This window comes from Palaemon carinicauda, chromosome 44 (assembly GCF_036898095.1).
Source record: "Palaemon carinicauda isolate YSFRI2023 chromosome 44, ASM3689809v2, whole genome shotgun sequence".
Classification (NCBI taxonomy): Eukaryota; Metazoa; Arthropoda; class Malacostraca; order Decapoda; family Palaemonidae; genus Palaemon; species Palaemon carinicauda.
The window spans coordinates 1,805,188-1,819,661 of NC_090768.1; the positions used below are offsets into that span (position 1 = coordinate 1,805,188).

The 14,474-nt window shown below is 44.0% G+C and overlaps 1 protein-coding gene across 4 annotated transcripts in view; it reads right to left on the reverse strand.

Annotated features, from left to right (window-relative positions):
* Positions 1-14,474, reverse strand: part of LRP1 (LDL receptor protein 1) — a 1,015,507-nt gene that overhangs the window by 183,867 nt on the left and 817,166 nt on the right. For all 4 annotated transcript variants that reach the window (XM_068367027.1, XM_068367026.1, XM_068367028.1 and 1 more), the window contains one exon: positions 11,001-11,179. In XM_068367027.1, the coding sequence (XP_068223128.1) occupies positions 11,001-11,179 (179 nt within the window). The remainder of the gene's footprint in view (positions 1-11,000; positions 11,180-14,474) is intronic.

Genomic DNA, 14,474 nt, shown 5'->3' on the forward strand with positions numbered 1-14,474 from the left:
TCTAATGGTAGTGTTAATGATGGTATATTAAAGCATTATTTTTGTTTAGTACAGTATATATAAAAGCTTTTTTGGGCTCAAGCCATGGCGTCCTGATGGAAGGTTCCTTTTTGGTAGCTTCCTTGGGTATATCACTACTAAATATTCCCAGAGAATTTAACCACAGGTTATCACAGAATTCTAACTTCTGGAGCGAGTATCCTAAAGGTTTCCCTTTAAGACATCGTATATCAACAGGGGACGCATGTATTAACGCGCCACATAGCTATCTACACCCCAAACAGAGTTAACACTTCGGTGTGTAGGGGCGGAGAATAGCTGGGGAGCCGTTCCACAGCTAATCTCGTTCGTGGCTACTTTTGGTGCTCGAGACGTAAACAAACGGGCGCCATTGCTAAATGACGTCACGTCCGTCCTCATCCTTCGTTTAGTAGCTTGCCTTACTAGCCGGGTTTTTCCTTGTGCGTACTTATCGACTTGCATCTTAGCTATGTCTCTACCCTCGGCCTCGCCTTCTTCCGGAAAGTTGAGTACAAGGTTCCAGTATTGTTTAAATAAGCTCTGACCGTAAAGTAACTTTTACTTTTCGAGATATTTGATGTTTTGTGGCAGAGCTGTGCCTCGACCGGACCGGCCATTTTATGGCGTCGCTGTTGTTTTGCATGCCTTATTTAGTTAGCCTCAACAGCGTTTTCCGGCCTCATTAACTAATCGATACTATTAGTTATTTAGTCTTCATAGCTAGGATCCTTTATATCGTGTTTTGACGCTTTTTTATCGGTCATCAACTGACCCCATACCAGTTGGCTAGTCTAGCCCTAGGCCAGAGCGCCTATATCAGTGTTCATGCATGATATTTATCAGTGATCCTAGGTTTATTTATGAAGATAGTGGCATTATTTTACAATACTGTTGACTGTGATGCAAGTGTTTTTCGCCTTCAGGGACCATATAGGGGATAGGTTAGTTAGTGTGCCTTTCTAACCTAACCTACAAGTAGGACCCCTATATGCTTCCTTCATCCCCTGCCTTACGGCATCCCCTCTGTGCAGCCTTGCTCCCCCTACCACGTAAGGGGATCAGGCTCTTATCAGAGTACTTATATCGCTTCTCTGTCCCCCCCTAAGGGAATGATCCCCCCTTAAGGTGGCGTCCGAGAATGAGGAACGGCTAGCCCGTCCTCTATTGCTGGGGCTGGTCTCCGACCTTCCCTGCAATAGCGATATGTCTTCCATCCTTCCTGGTTCAGGGCGTAACCTCCCTGCTCTAGGTTGGGTTTTGGAGGAGTTAGCTCTGTACCTTGCTGAAACGATACCCATGCACCGTTTTCAGACAGGCTGCCTTACCTTAGGTTAGGGAGTGTCCTCCCTTCCTCGGTGGCCGCTCTGGTACAGAACCTCCTCCAGAGAAGACCCTTCTCTTCTCCCCTCCCCTCCTATCTCTTGTATGGCCTAGCCTATACTTAGGTTAGTCTATACCCATCTGTCCCCTGTCCTACAACTCCTCCTTAGGGTGGAGTGATAGGGCTTCCTTGAGCTCCTGTGTGCAGTCCGCTCTGGTACATATACCGTTCATAGTGTCCTATGGGGTTAGCCACTGGATGCGTTCTGTCTACAGGGGTTCTTCCCCCCCTCTTGGGTGTTCCCTGCCCTCCCTTGGGCTCCCTTAGCTCCCGGTCCTCTGCGGCCCCTGCTTCTGGGTGATAGGGCTAGCCTCTATCATGGGTACACCCACTCAGGTGGGATGTCTTGGGGTCCGTGGCCGGACCCCTTCATCCCTCCTCCTGTCTCTTTCACTATCCTGGTGCCGGTCCCTTGCCGCCTCTACTGTAGGTGATACCCACCTCCTACCTTGGTGACTTATCCCTTACCCTCTGGGCCGCCAGTCCTCCGTGTGCCGGGGGGACTGCCGCCTGCCGCCGGCGCCTAGTCGATGGCCTTCCCTCTTTCCTCATAGCCTCAGTCGTCCGTCCACCGGCCGGCCCCCGGAGTGCCGGCAGTCCGGTTCTGCTATAACCATCCTTGTCCCTGTCACCAAGCCGGCAACCTCCGGCTGCCGGAGCCGCTGCTCCTCGCCGGCGTGCCGCCGCTGTGCCGGCAGCCGCCACCCTGGTATTACTCTTGACTTCTATATTGTCTTCCCTAATGCCAGAAACTCTGCTGGAGCGGCCTCCGGCGTGCCGGCGGTCTGCCGGAGCCTTCCGGAGGCGTCAAGACGACTTGCACCCCCTTCTACTAGCTATCATCTGATGTTGATAGCCCTACATCGCAACCAGATGACTTGATTACGTAAATGGATAGGTATTATCTTACCGTTCTATTAGTAACCATGCTGTCTTCTTGCATATCACAGATTTCCAGCATGCTGTGTGTATCTTAGCACGGCTGGTTGCCGGAAACCGTTACCCTATGGGATCTTCTAGTTCCCAATTCTAGAGTCTGAGTGGCCTCAGTCCTAGCCTTATATCCTTGACAATTCCCAATAGAATTCCCACTGCCTTACGGGCATTCCATGTTGAATTCTATCCTGTGCCTTCGGTCACAACAGATTGTCTATGGGTGAAGGTCACGGTAACCAGCCGGGCGGGTTACACGGAGTATGTTTCTATCTCCTTCTTTTCCGCCCATTCTCTGTTCATCACACTTAATGTTAAGTTAAAAATTAATCAATTAATATTTAACTTTAGTTTAAGAGTCATCCTTATGACTCCCCCATACTCATGTTCTCTTTCTCTTACAGGAGGAGCAACTGAAGTGCGACCAAAGCTTCTGTGCAGTGAAGCGCCCGCACTTTTATGGACACACGGCGTGTAGGACCCACGCCCCTTGTGCCAACAAGAAAGGGGCTCTGAAGTTCTGGGACCCGCAGAACTGTACGGTCTGCCAGGATCGCCTGGTCGACGCGTTCAATAATCCTCCTTCAGCGGAGGTTAGGGACGCTTCTCGAGAGAAGCTACGCAAATGGGTGCGTGGCTTCCAGAAGAACGCCACTGGACCGTACCTTGCCACTGAAGACATGAGGGCCTTACTGTTCCCAAAGGCATCCCCAGATTTTGTGGTCCCCAAGGATCAGATCCCCACCGTCCAGATATCGGTGGAACCCGATGTTGTCATGGCCCAGTCCATGCACGAGTGTCACCTGGATGCCGACAACGAGGAACGCATATCGGATATTTCGGAGAACACGGAGAGGAACCTCATGGCCCAAGACGTGGACGATGAAGAGGACCAGGTGGAATACACCGAGTCGGAGCAGGAGGTCGCTCCGCCTTCCACCCCCGCCCCTACTCCTACACCGACGGAAGTGTCTCTCCCGTCTACCTCCGCTACCTCGGACCCCATCCCATCCGCCCAGGAGATGTTCCGTATGATCGAAGCACTTATGGACAAGAAGCTTCAAGTGACACACGAGTACATCAGGTCCATGGGAGGTTCCAAAGAGCCAAAAAAGATTTCGGCTAAGGATCTCCCGATATGCTCGCACGCCAACCCCTGGAGGTATGCCGAGCATATGCCCATCGCAACGGGCAGGATCTTCTTCAGCGAGAAGATCGGCTCGATTGCCCTGGAAGAAGTGGAGTTCTTCCCGAGCTTTGAGGCTTACCCGGACTGTTACGTCCGGCTTCGATCCGAACCTGCCTCTAAAGAGGAGACCGAACCTAAGGAGGTGATAGTTTTCGATCTCCCGAAGGGTCAGGCCATGCTGGCCAAAGCTGTTAAAAGTAGGGGCTTTACCTGCTCAATGCTTCCGGCGCTGAGCAAGAAGCACCCTACCTACGTCGCACCCGACGATGCAGTCCTCCCCTTTACGGAAAAGGCCTTCGCTGCGTGTCACAAGGCAGTGGAAGAAGGGAAGCCCTGTCCTGCACTGGAGGAGTGCAGACCCTTCTCCCTGGTGACTCCCCCCGATGTTCGACACTGGAAGGATATCCAGCATACCTTCGTGGTGGGAAAACTAGATCCTGACGTGGCTGGACGTCAGTTTAATGAAGACCTCCCGAAACTTAATGACCATCTCCTTCGTCGGGAACAAGACACGAAGGAAAGGCTCGCAGCATCCATGTCCCTCCAGGTACAGCTTGACGTCATGGCTGGCGACACCAGAGTCCCCGACCACTACATGGTACTCGCTAAATCGCATATGGCGACTCTGGTAAAGGACCTGTACAATTTCATGAAGGCTCGGAGAGCCTGTCGTGAATTCGTGTTCTCAGGTGCCACAGTGAGACACGAACCCCGGAGGCTGATTTCCTCCAACATCTGGGGTAAGCACCTCTTTCCCTCCGATCTTGTGAAAGAGATCACCGACAAGGCCGCCACTGAGAATAGGAACATTCTCAACAAGTGGGGCATGTCGAAGAGGAAATCCTCTCAGGACGATGGCCCTCAACCTAAGAGGAAATCCTCCAAGCCAAAACCCCAGCAACGTCAACAGAGACGGCAGTTTCCGGGACCCGCTACTCCCCAAGTGGCTGCTCAGCCACAACAGACCTTTCAGCTGGTCACCCAACCGGTTTTGTCCCAGTCACCAGTTTTCACCCCTGCCTTTGAGCAACAGACGACTACCTTTCGTCCCAAAGGTAGAGGCTCAAGCAGAGGTGCAGGCAGAGATGCATCTCGCCGTCCCTCCAGAGGCAGAGGAGGAAGGGGAGCTAGCGGCCGAGGCGGTAAGCCCTCGGGACACCAGAAGCAATGAAGTGCTTCCGGTGGGAGGAAGACTCCGCCAATTCCAGGATCGTTGGACCTTCGATCCCTGGGCACACAGCATCGTCAAGAAGGGTCTAGGCTGGAGTTGGACTCAACCACCCCCAACCTTCCAGCAATTCTTCCAACAATCAACCCCCCTTCTGGAAGAATATGTCCTAGATCTCTTGAACAAGAAGGTGATAAGGAGGGTAAAGTCAACCAGGTTCCAAGGGAGACTGTTTTGCGTCCCCAAGAAGGACTCCGACAAACTCAGAGTCATTCTAGACTTATCCCCCCTCAACAAGTTCATAGCAAACAACAAGTTCAAGATGCTGACTCTTCAACAGATAAGGACCCTTCTGCCTCGAGGTTCTTACACGGTCTCCATAGACCTGGCGGATGCCTACTGGCACGTTCCAATGAACCACCACGCTTCCTCCTACCTAGGATTTCGACTCCAAAGGAAAAGCTACGCCTTCAGGGCCATGCCCTTCGGCCTCAACGTGGCCCCTCGGATCTTCAGATAGCTGGCGGATGCCATAGTACAACAGCTCCGCCTCCAAGACGTCCAGGTGATGGCCTACCTCAACGACTGGCTAGTCTGGGCTCCATCGCCCGAGGATTGTTTAAGATCCTGCAGCAAAGTCACCCAGTTCCTAGAACACCTGGGATTCAAGATAAACGCGAAGAAATCTCGCCTCTCTCCAGCTCAGAAGTTCCAATGGTTAGGAATCCAGTGGAACCTTCAGTCACACCGCCTTTCCATCCCCCATTAGAAAAGGAAGGAAATAGCAGGGTCTGTCAAGCGACTGCTGAAATCCAAACGGATCTCAAGACGTCAGCAGGAACGAGTTCTAGGCTCTCTACAGTTCGCCTCAGTGACAAACCCAGTACTTCGTGCACAGCTAAAGGATGCCGCGGGAGTCTGGAGACGTTCTGCATCCATCGCTCGAAGAGACCTCAAGAGACGGCTCCCAAACAGACTTCGGCTTCTCCTCAAGCCGTGGTCGGAAGCGACGGCCCTGAAAAGGTCCATCCCTCTTCAACACCCACCTCCATCACTCAACATCCACACGGACGCTTCGCTAGAGGGTTGGGGAGGTCACTCCCACCAAAAACAGGCTCAAGGCACATGGTCTCCCCTATTCAAGACGTTTCACATCAACATCTTGGAGGCCATGGCGGTCCTTCTAACACTGAAGAAACTCTCCCCGCCTCCCTCGATCCATATCCGTCTAACCCTAGACAACTCGGTGGTAGTTCGATGTCTCAATCGACAAGGCTCAAGATAGCCCCAGATAAATCAGGTGCTTCTGACAATCTTCCGTCTGGCAGAGAGGAAGAAGTGGCACCTGTCTGCAGTTCACCTACAAGGATTCCGCAACGTGACGGCGGACGCTCTATCCCGGACAAGCCCGATAGAGTCGGAATGGTCTCTAGACGCAAGATCATTCTCCTTCATCTCTCACCAAGTCCCAGAACTTCAGATCGATCTCTTCGCAACGAGCGACAACAATCAACTTCCTCGATATGTGGCCCCGTACGAGGACCCCAAGGCAGAGGCAGTGGACGCCATGTCACTGGACTGGAACAGATGGTCCAAGATCTACCTGTTCCCTCCCACCAACCTTCTGCTGAAAGTCCTCTCCAAGCTGAGAACCTTCAAAGGGACAGCGGCCCTAGTGGCTCCCAAGTGGCCCCGGAGCAATTGGTACCCCCTGGTCCTGGAGCTGCAGCCCACGCTGATCCCTCTCCCGGGCCCAGTTCTCTCCCAGCAAGTACAGAAGTCGACTGTCTTCGCTTCATCATCGAAAATCAAGGACCGCGAAGAAAAGTTTCGGATCTCGAAGAAAAGTCTAGACTTCCTCGAGGAATACAAGACCGAATCCACAAGACGGCAATACGAATCATCCTGGAGAAAATGGGTCTCATTCGTCAAGGCAAAAAATCCTACGGAAATCACCACTGATTTTTGCATGTCCTTCTTTATTCACCTTCATGGACAGGGCTTGGCAGCCAACACGATTTCTACTTGCAAATCGGCCTTGACTAGACCACTGATGTATGCCTTCCAGATTGATCTGTCCAGCGACATCTTCAATAAACTGCCGAAAGCATGCGCTCGTCTACGCCCAGCACCCCCACCGAAACCGATCTCCTGGTCTTTGGACAAGGTGCTCCATTTCGCCTCCAACTTGGATAATGATTCATGCCCTCTCAAGGATCTGACTCAGAAAGTTATATTTCTTTTTGCTCTTGCTTCAGGAGCCCGAATCAGCGAAATAGTGGCATTATCAAGAGAAGAGGGTCATATCCTGTTTACTGACTCAGGAAACCTTACCCTCTTCCCGGATCCGACGTTTCTCGCCAAAAACGAATTACCCACCAAAAGATGGGGCCCTTGGAGAATATGCCCCCTGAAAGAAGATGCCTCTCTATGCCCAGTAGAGAGCCTCAAGGTCTATCTTCGCAGAACTTCGGACTTTGGTGGAGGCCAACTCTTCAAAGGAGAAACATCGGGCAGCGACCTGTCACTGAAACAACTAAGAGCGAAAATCACCTACTTCATTCGCAGAGCGGATCCTGACAGTACACCCGCCGGTCACGATCCTAGAAAAGTTGCATCGTCTCTGAATTTCTTTTAGAGTATGGATTTCGAAAGCCTTAAGAGTTTCACAGGCTGGAAATCCTCGCGTGTTTTCTTCAAACATTATGCGAAACAAGTGCACGAAGTCAAACATTTTGTGGTAGCCGCAGGTAGTGTTATGAAACCTGCACCTAACTCTGCATAGAACAGTGAGTTACTTGGGACTCTAACTCTTCGGGTGCCTATGTTGACCCTCGAGTGATACGTAGTGACGTCGAAAACACTTAGTGCTTTTCATATAACTGTTCTTATCCCAGGTGAAATGTCATAGTCGTCACACGAGTGCCGCATGCGTAGAGCATGATGTGTTTTACTTTTAAAGACTGACGTTCCTCGAGAACGAGTGCCTACTAATAAATTTGAAATTCTCTTTCAGATTCAAGAGCAAGTCTTTCATTACTATGTACATTATAATTTGTTGTAAATTACTTTTACATATATTGCATTTCATTAATATACTCTGCAATTGTGAAATAAAATTTCTATTTTATTACTTGTGCGTCTCAATCCGCTCCTACTTATACTATGAAATACACGTCTGTCATAATTTTATTATCCCCTTCCTCTTATGGTTGATGAAGATACTAAGGTTTCAACCCTTATTATATATTCACCTGTGCAATGTAATATTCCTACACGAATACTTACTTTCTTCATACCTTAGAGACCAGACAATTCTCCATTAACATACAGTGCCTAACCACCACTTGTCTGCCCTTGAGAATGTTCCTATATGAATGCCAACCATTCAGTCTTGTCTCCAAGTTCTTCAGGTTCTTCTAGCAAGGTGAGTAGCCCTTCGATAACCACTTTGATCTCGGCATGGCCCGTGGGAACTTCACTGCCAGGGGGGCAGGAAGGTCTCTTCCCTACGGTTCTTCTATTAAGATTACTATGCTACCCTGTTCAAAGCCCTCGGCACTTACTCAAATAGGGGAAAATCTACCACGATACATTGATCCTCTGGTATTCTTCCATCAGGACGCCATGGCTTGAGCCCAAAAAACGGATTTTGAGCGAAGCGAAAAATCTATTTATGGGTGAGATAGCCAAGGCGTCCTGATGGACCCTCCCTGCTACTTCGTCCAGTTTTTCAGGTCCCACCCTGCTCTGCTGTATCATGGTGATCGGCAAGCAACTGGCTTCAGGATGAGGACGGACGTGACGTCATTTAGCAATGGCGCCCGTTTGTTTACGTCTCGAGTACCAAAAGTAGCCACGAACTAGATTAGCTGTGGAACGGCTCCCCAGCTATTCTCCGCCCCTACACACCGAAGTGTTAACTCTGTTTGGGGTGTAGATAGCTATGTGGCGCGTTAATACATGCGTGCCCTTAAAGGGAAACCTTTAGGATACTCGCTCCAGAAGTTAGAATTCTGTGATAACCTGTGGTTAAATTCTCTGGGAATATTTAGTAGTGATATACCCAAGGAAGCTACCAAAAAGGAACCTTCCATCAGGACGCCATGGCTATCTCACCCAAAAATAGATTTTTCGCTTCGCTCAAAATCCGTTTATTTTTCCCTTCGGGCGTTCAAGGTTTTCACGAGTAGACTGGGTTTGTTTATCGGCAGTGAATAGCCTAAACTTCGGTAACGAGTCGGCAATATTTTGTCATATTTTAAACAATATACATTTGATTTGCAAAGATTGGTTTTGTAGAGAACACGGTATAATAAAAATCTCTCTCTCTCAGTAAGAAACAAAACCTTAGTTCACATATGGCAACTTGAGTTTAAGAATGAAATCAACATGACTATTGTTAGTTGTGGCGATCAATTCCTCGCTTCAGGAGGTACACGAAACAAAAACACGGCATTCGATTACAACAGCTGATATTCATTCATTCTCTCTCTCTCTCTCTCTCTCTCTCTCTCTCTCTCTCTCTCTCTCTCTCTCTCTCTCTCTCTCTCTCTCTCGTGTTATACAATACTTACAAATAGATGAAGAAACCAAAATTGGTTTTCTTAAAGTGTCAATTAAATACGAAACGAAAAAAATTATACCGTGTATACATCCATTTCAATCATAGCTTAAAATACGGTATCCAATTTCGTCAGCAAACAACAATTTTTTAGGAAACGTCATTTTATTCTAGAAAATTGCTACTCTTTAAATAGTTAATAGTGCTTTAAGAAAACATGTGCATTTGTTTTTAAATTTCGGGTGTGTTTTAAAAATAGAGTGTTGCTGACTTCTTTTTGTTTAACTTTTGGCTGTGATCAGATCAGCTGATGTCTAGCTGCCGCTCTCAATAATATGCGCGTACGAATACAGTAACAAAGTATTGTTTATACCATTTCCTAACTTATTCAAATCATCTATACAGTTAGTTAATACTACATAAGCACCAATGTGTTTTAATCTATCATATTTTTTGTTTAATACTTTTAAAACACACACACACACACACACTCTCTCTCTCTCTCTCTCTCTCTCTCTCTCTCTCTCTCTCTCTCTCTCTCTCTCTCATTTTTTACCTCTATCTCTCTATCAAATGAAATCTTTGTGGCTTCACAAGGTATTAATTATATTAAAAATCAATCATGATTCAATTTTCCTTACTTTCTCCAAACTTGCACTTCTCTGTTACATTGAACGTTATAGCGGTAACTTAATTGTTCGATGACTTTAAAACCCAGCCTAGTACTTTCTTCTTCTTCTACCTTTTTTCTGACGGTTCCATAATTGAGGTGGGTACAAGTTGACTTATAACTGAAGTTAGGAAAAGTATTTTGGATATGAAATGGACAATAGTCTTTCGTAACTGTTTAGCATTATCGTAAATTATCATTCTGTCATTAGCGGCAGTTTGTTATTGTTAATTAAACGCAAAAAAAAAAAAAAAAAAAAAAAAAAAAAGTTTTCCTACTTTGGTACGTATGAAGGAATTTATATGGATACGGTAAGTAAAATATTTGTAATAACATAATATTTACTAAAAGCTTTTAATATCATTAGTTATCAATTTGATTAGCGTGTTTAATGCGTTCGTTTGTTTATTATGATCAAAGATGGAACGTAAAGTAAACAATTGGAAGGTTTCCGTTTCAGACGGCGTCTTTAAGAAAAACATTATACAAATGGCATTAATTTCATTTATTTTGAAGTTCCAAGAAAAATTAGGTAGAACAACATTGGTAATAACAAAATAACAGAAATGGTTTTGCTATTCACCAATCATTTTATACAATAAACATGACAAGCTATCAAAATTTGTCTGTATTTTAGGTTGTTTTATAACGGGAAATATACTTTATTTACAACCATCCTGGTTGTAATTTTAAGCCTTTTCGAGTTATTAGAACTTTCAAGTATATTAAATGTTTGATTTATTTACAAGAACAATTTAATATTATAAAAACATACAGTAGAGTGAATAGAAAGTATTGGAAATAGGTAGTAAACACGTTTGAATAGGCAAGTTGCTGGTTGCTATGGCCCTAATGGAATTATTCCCGTTAGTTGTGTGTTTCGAAATATGCAAATTTCCACTTATGCGGGGGCATTGGTCGACCAAATTCTCGCATAATTCGGGATCCTACTGTATATATATATATATATATATATATATATATATATATATATATATATATATATATATATATATATATATATATATATATATATATATATACTGTATAATAATAATAATAAATACAACTTACCCAGAACTTGGGTCCACTGCAATATCATGTGCCTGATCAAATTCCATTGACGTAAGAGTAACCTTCTTGCTGCCATCCCGTGAAACAACTAAAATGGTCTTATCTCCTGTATTAATAACATAGACATGTTGTGTCACCCAATCCACTGCTAATCCACGAGGCTTGTTCAAATTGGTTAACTGAAATCAAAGTATTTTAATCATATAAAAACAACACATTTAGTAAAAAACAATTTTCATTCAAGATGTAAATCATATAATGCTTAATATAACAATACTCTTAGGATTGCAAACCATTTGTAAACCAGAAGGCAGTTTCACCACACCCACCCTTAGAAATGCATTAAATAATAATTTAAATTTGAGCAGTAACTTGGAACTATTTTCATATACTAATTGGCACATGATTGTAAGTACAGTATTAAGAAATTGTTTTAGTCAAGATGAATTTGAAATTGCCTACAGAATTACTTCATTCATCTGTGGGAAAATTCTTAACCCTTTCACCCCCAAAGGACGTAACGGTACGTTCTTGCAAAACACTGTTAATTACATATTTTACATATTTTTTGATAATTTTTTGAGAAACTTCAGGCATTTTCCAAAAGAATGAGACCAACCTGACCTCTCTAGGACAAATATTAAGCCTGTTAGAGCAATTTAAAAAAAAATATAGCAAAGTGTGCTCGAAATTTAACCTTATGGTGGGGGTAAAAGGGTTAATATAGAGTTTTTGAAGGGAAAATATATTTCTGGGAGGTGTCGTGTAGTTTGCAAGAACTTTCACATAGAAGCCATAGCAGGGAATACAATATGACATGACACAACAAAGGAATATCACAAATTTTACAAGTAATTTGTATTTTTCTTAGTTTTACAAACCTGAATCCTTTTATAGGGAGATTGTTTCAGCACGAGTTAAAGATGGGCAGTTAGAATTGTTTAACAAATGAATAGCTCTCTTTGGGCCCATGACTCAAAGGGATGGTAGAGGAGGGAAGTTGGACAAAAGGACTCAGGTTTGTATAACTATGAAAGTTACAAATTACTATGAAAATTTGGGATTTGTTCCTATTCGATGTACAAACCATAATTATTTTATAGGGGGACTAACTATCTTTCAGAGGGATGAAAAGACTGATAGAACGTAGCCTGTACATGGTTGCATGTACTCAAGTCAAATGAAGAAATCCCTACCATGAAGGGGATATCAGTTTGGAATCATATACCTCACCAGCCTGAATATCTCACTTTTGACTTGGCGTCTGACAATTACCATTGTCAGAGAATAGTTACAAATGACTTCAAACTATTGGAACCTAGATATATGTCTACTTTAGGCTGCAGAGCCTTTAAATATGCGGCCCAAGACTACATAATAAGCTCCCACGAAACATCCAAATGATTGAAGACATTAAGGCTTTCAAGAGGAAGACTTTCTTATTTCAACAGTTATACAACCATGACAATTTAACAGTAAATTAACACTACGCGATATGAAACGTTAAATACTCTGAACAAACAAGGTAAAATGACAGTGGAGGTCCTGTGGAGAGTGAGGTTCCCCGGCTGTATGGGACCGGAAAAGCAGCCATCAAAGTAAAGTAAGTAAAGTACTGTAAGTACTGTCAGCTCTTACCAATCTTTTCATTTTTCCTTTTATCTGCAGGGAGTGAATGAATTTGAGTCTGTTGACATGGAAGTAAAGCAAGAGATCTGTACTTGCAAAATGAATGTTGAAGTGTAAAGGTCTCTTCTCCACTAAGGTACTGTATATAATCCAATAACACCAGCAAATTTTTAATTTTAATTTCTGCATGAGGTTCAGTCTGGTTATGTCCTATCATACCATGGTGTTTCTCCATCTCTGTGAGTCAGCATTAATTATACTAACAATTATGACAACAGTTTTCAATATATTAAAAGTTACGATGTCTTCATGGATAATTTTTATAAATCTGTTGCTCTCACATAAGAGCTGTATGATAATGACACTCAATGTAGTGGCTCTCTCCTCTTTGTAATGTGGAGAGATGGCATTCAGGAGGAAAGACAACACCATCATATGCTGGCAGGATATCAGGCTGGTCCATCAGAATACAAATGCATAAATAGCACCAAGCTGTTCGTCCACAAGTGGAAGGTCACAAGAGGGAGGGAGTTTTCAAATGAAGATATGAACATGGAGAGGCCAGAGTAGTGCATCATCTGTATATGGGACATGGACCTCTTCAAAAAATTGATGAGGTTAGGTCTCTGGAAAAAGTGTGTTTTATCTGATCCAGCTTGTTCATTTAAATCTTTTAGTCCACTAAATATAGAACCAAAAATTCCTTAACCCAGGGGAAATAGTAATATCAACTAAACAAGATTTTTTTCTTGTGGGGCAATCTTTTCAACATATGAAAAATCTGATTCCATATTTTTTGTGGAACATGGTTTCCCCAAGCCTCTTCTTACACAGACCCTGATGTTTTTCACATACTTAAAACAATTATAGTTATATATCTGGTACAAAATAGGCTAAATTAAATTTTTTTGTGTGTTGTGTATTCTCTCTCAGATGGAACTGGTTTCAAAATGCTATCACTACTCCTAATACCTTATCTAGGAGTCAATTGTCTCACAATCAAATTGTCTTATATTGAGACTAAGATTGCAGAATGCAAGGGTTTGACAGGAGAAGGGTTTATTAAGTGATTTAAGAATTTGAGGTTCAATGAGAGGCTTTCGAATCTGCAATGTGCAGCTACCTTTCAGAACCCTGACTGAAAGAAACTCTTTGAAAATTAGACTCAATTTAAGGAGTTAGGTTAGGTTGGCAACTAGGTAGGTAGGACAAGAGTTGCTATTTTAAGGGAGAACTCATTAGACTCTGAACTTTAACAAAAAAAAGCTAGCAATGTCAAGAAATTATCAAGCTCAATTAGTATTGGAACTTGAAGTTGGCTGATTATGTGAATTGTCTAAAGGTGGAGATTTTTCGTTATCATTTCCATCCCCGCTACAATTAACTAATCTAGTCTTCCTTAGCTTTTCTCATCAACTGACAGCAATTTCCCTTTAGGGCTTTACACTGATAACTTGGTTGACAGCTATTACAATGTACTATCACATGAGAGGTACCATGAGGGAAACATAATTTTCACAACGTTTAAATGACAGCAATGCTCCTGACAAGATACAGCTAGGGAATGCAGAAAATGAACTTCCAGAAATAGTTCCCGAGCACACTCAACGAAGTAATTAAGTAATTGCTAAGAAAAATAGGGGAAGAAATCTTAATGCGCAGTAAGCAAACAATCTGGAGTATGTTTGATCAGAAGCAGGCAACTGAAAAAAACTAAGACAAAGAAAATGGTAAGTCCATTATTATTATTATTACTTGCTAAGCTACAACCCTAGTTGGAAAAGCAGGATGCGGTAAGTCCATTATTATTATTATTACTTTCTAAGCAACAACCCTAGTTGGAAA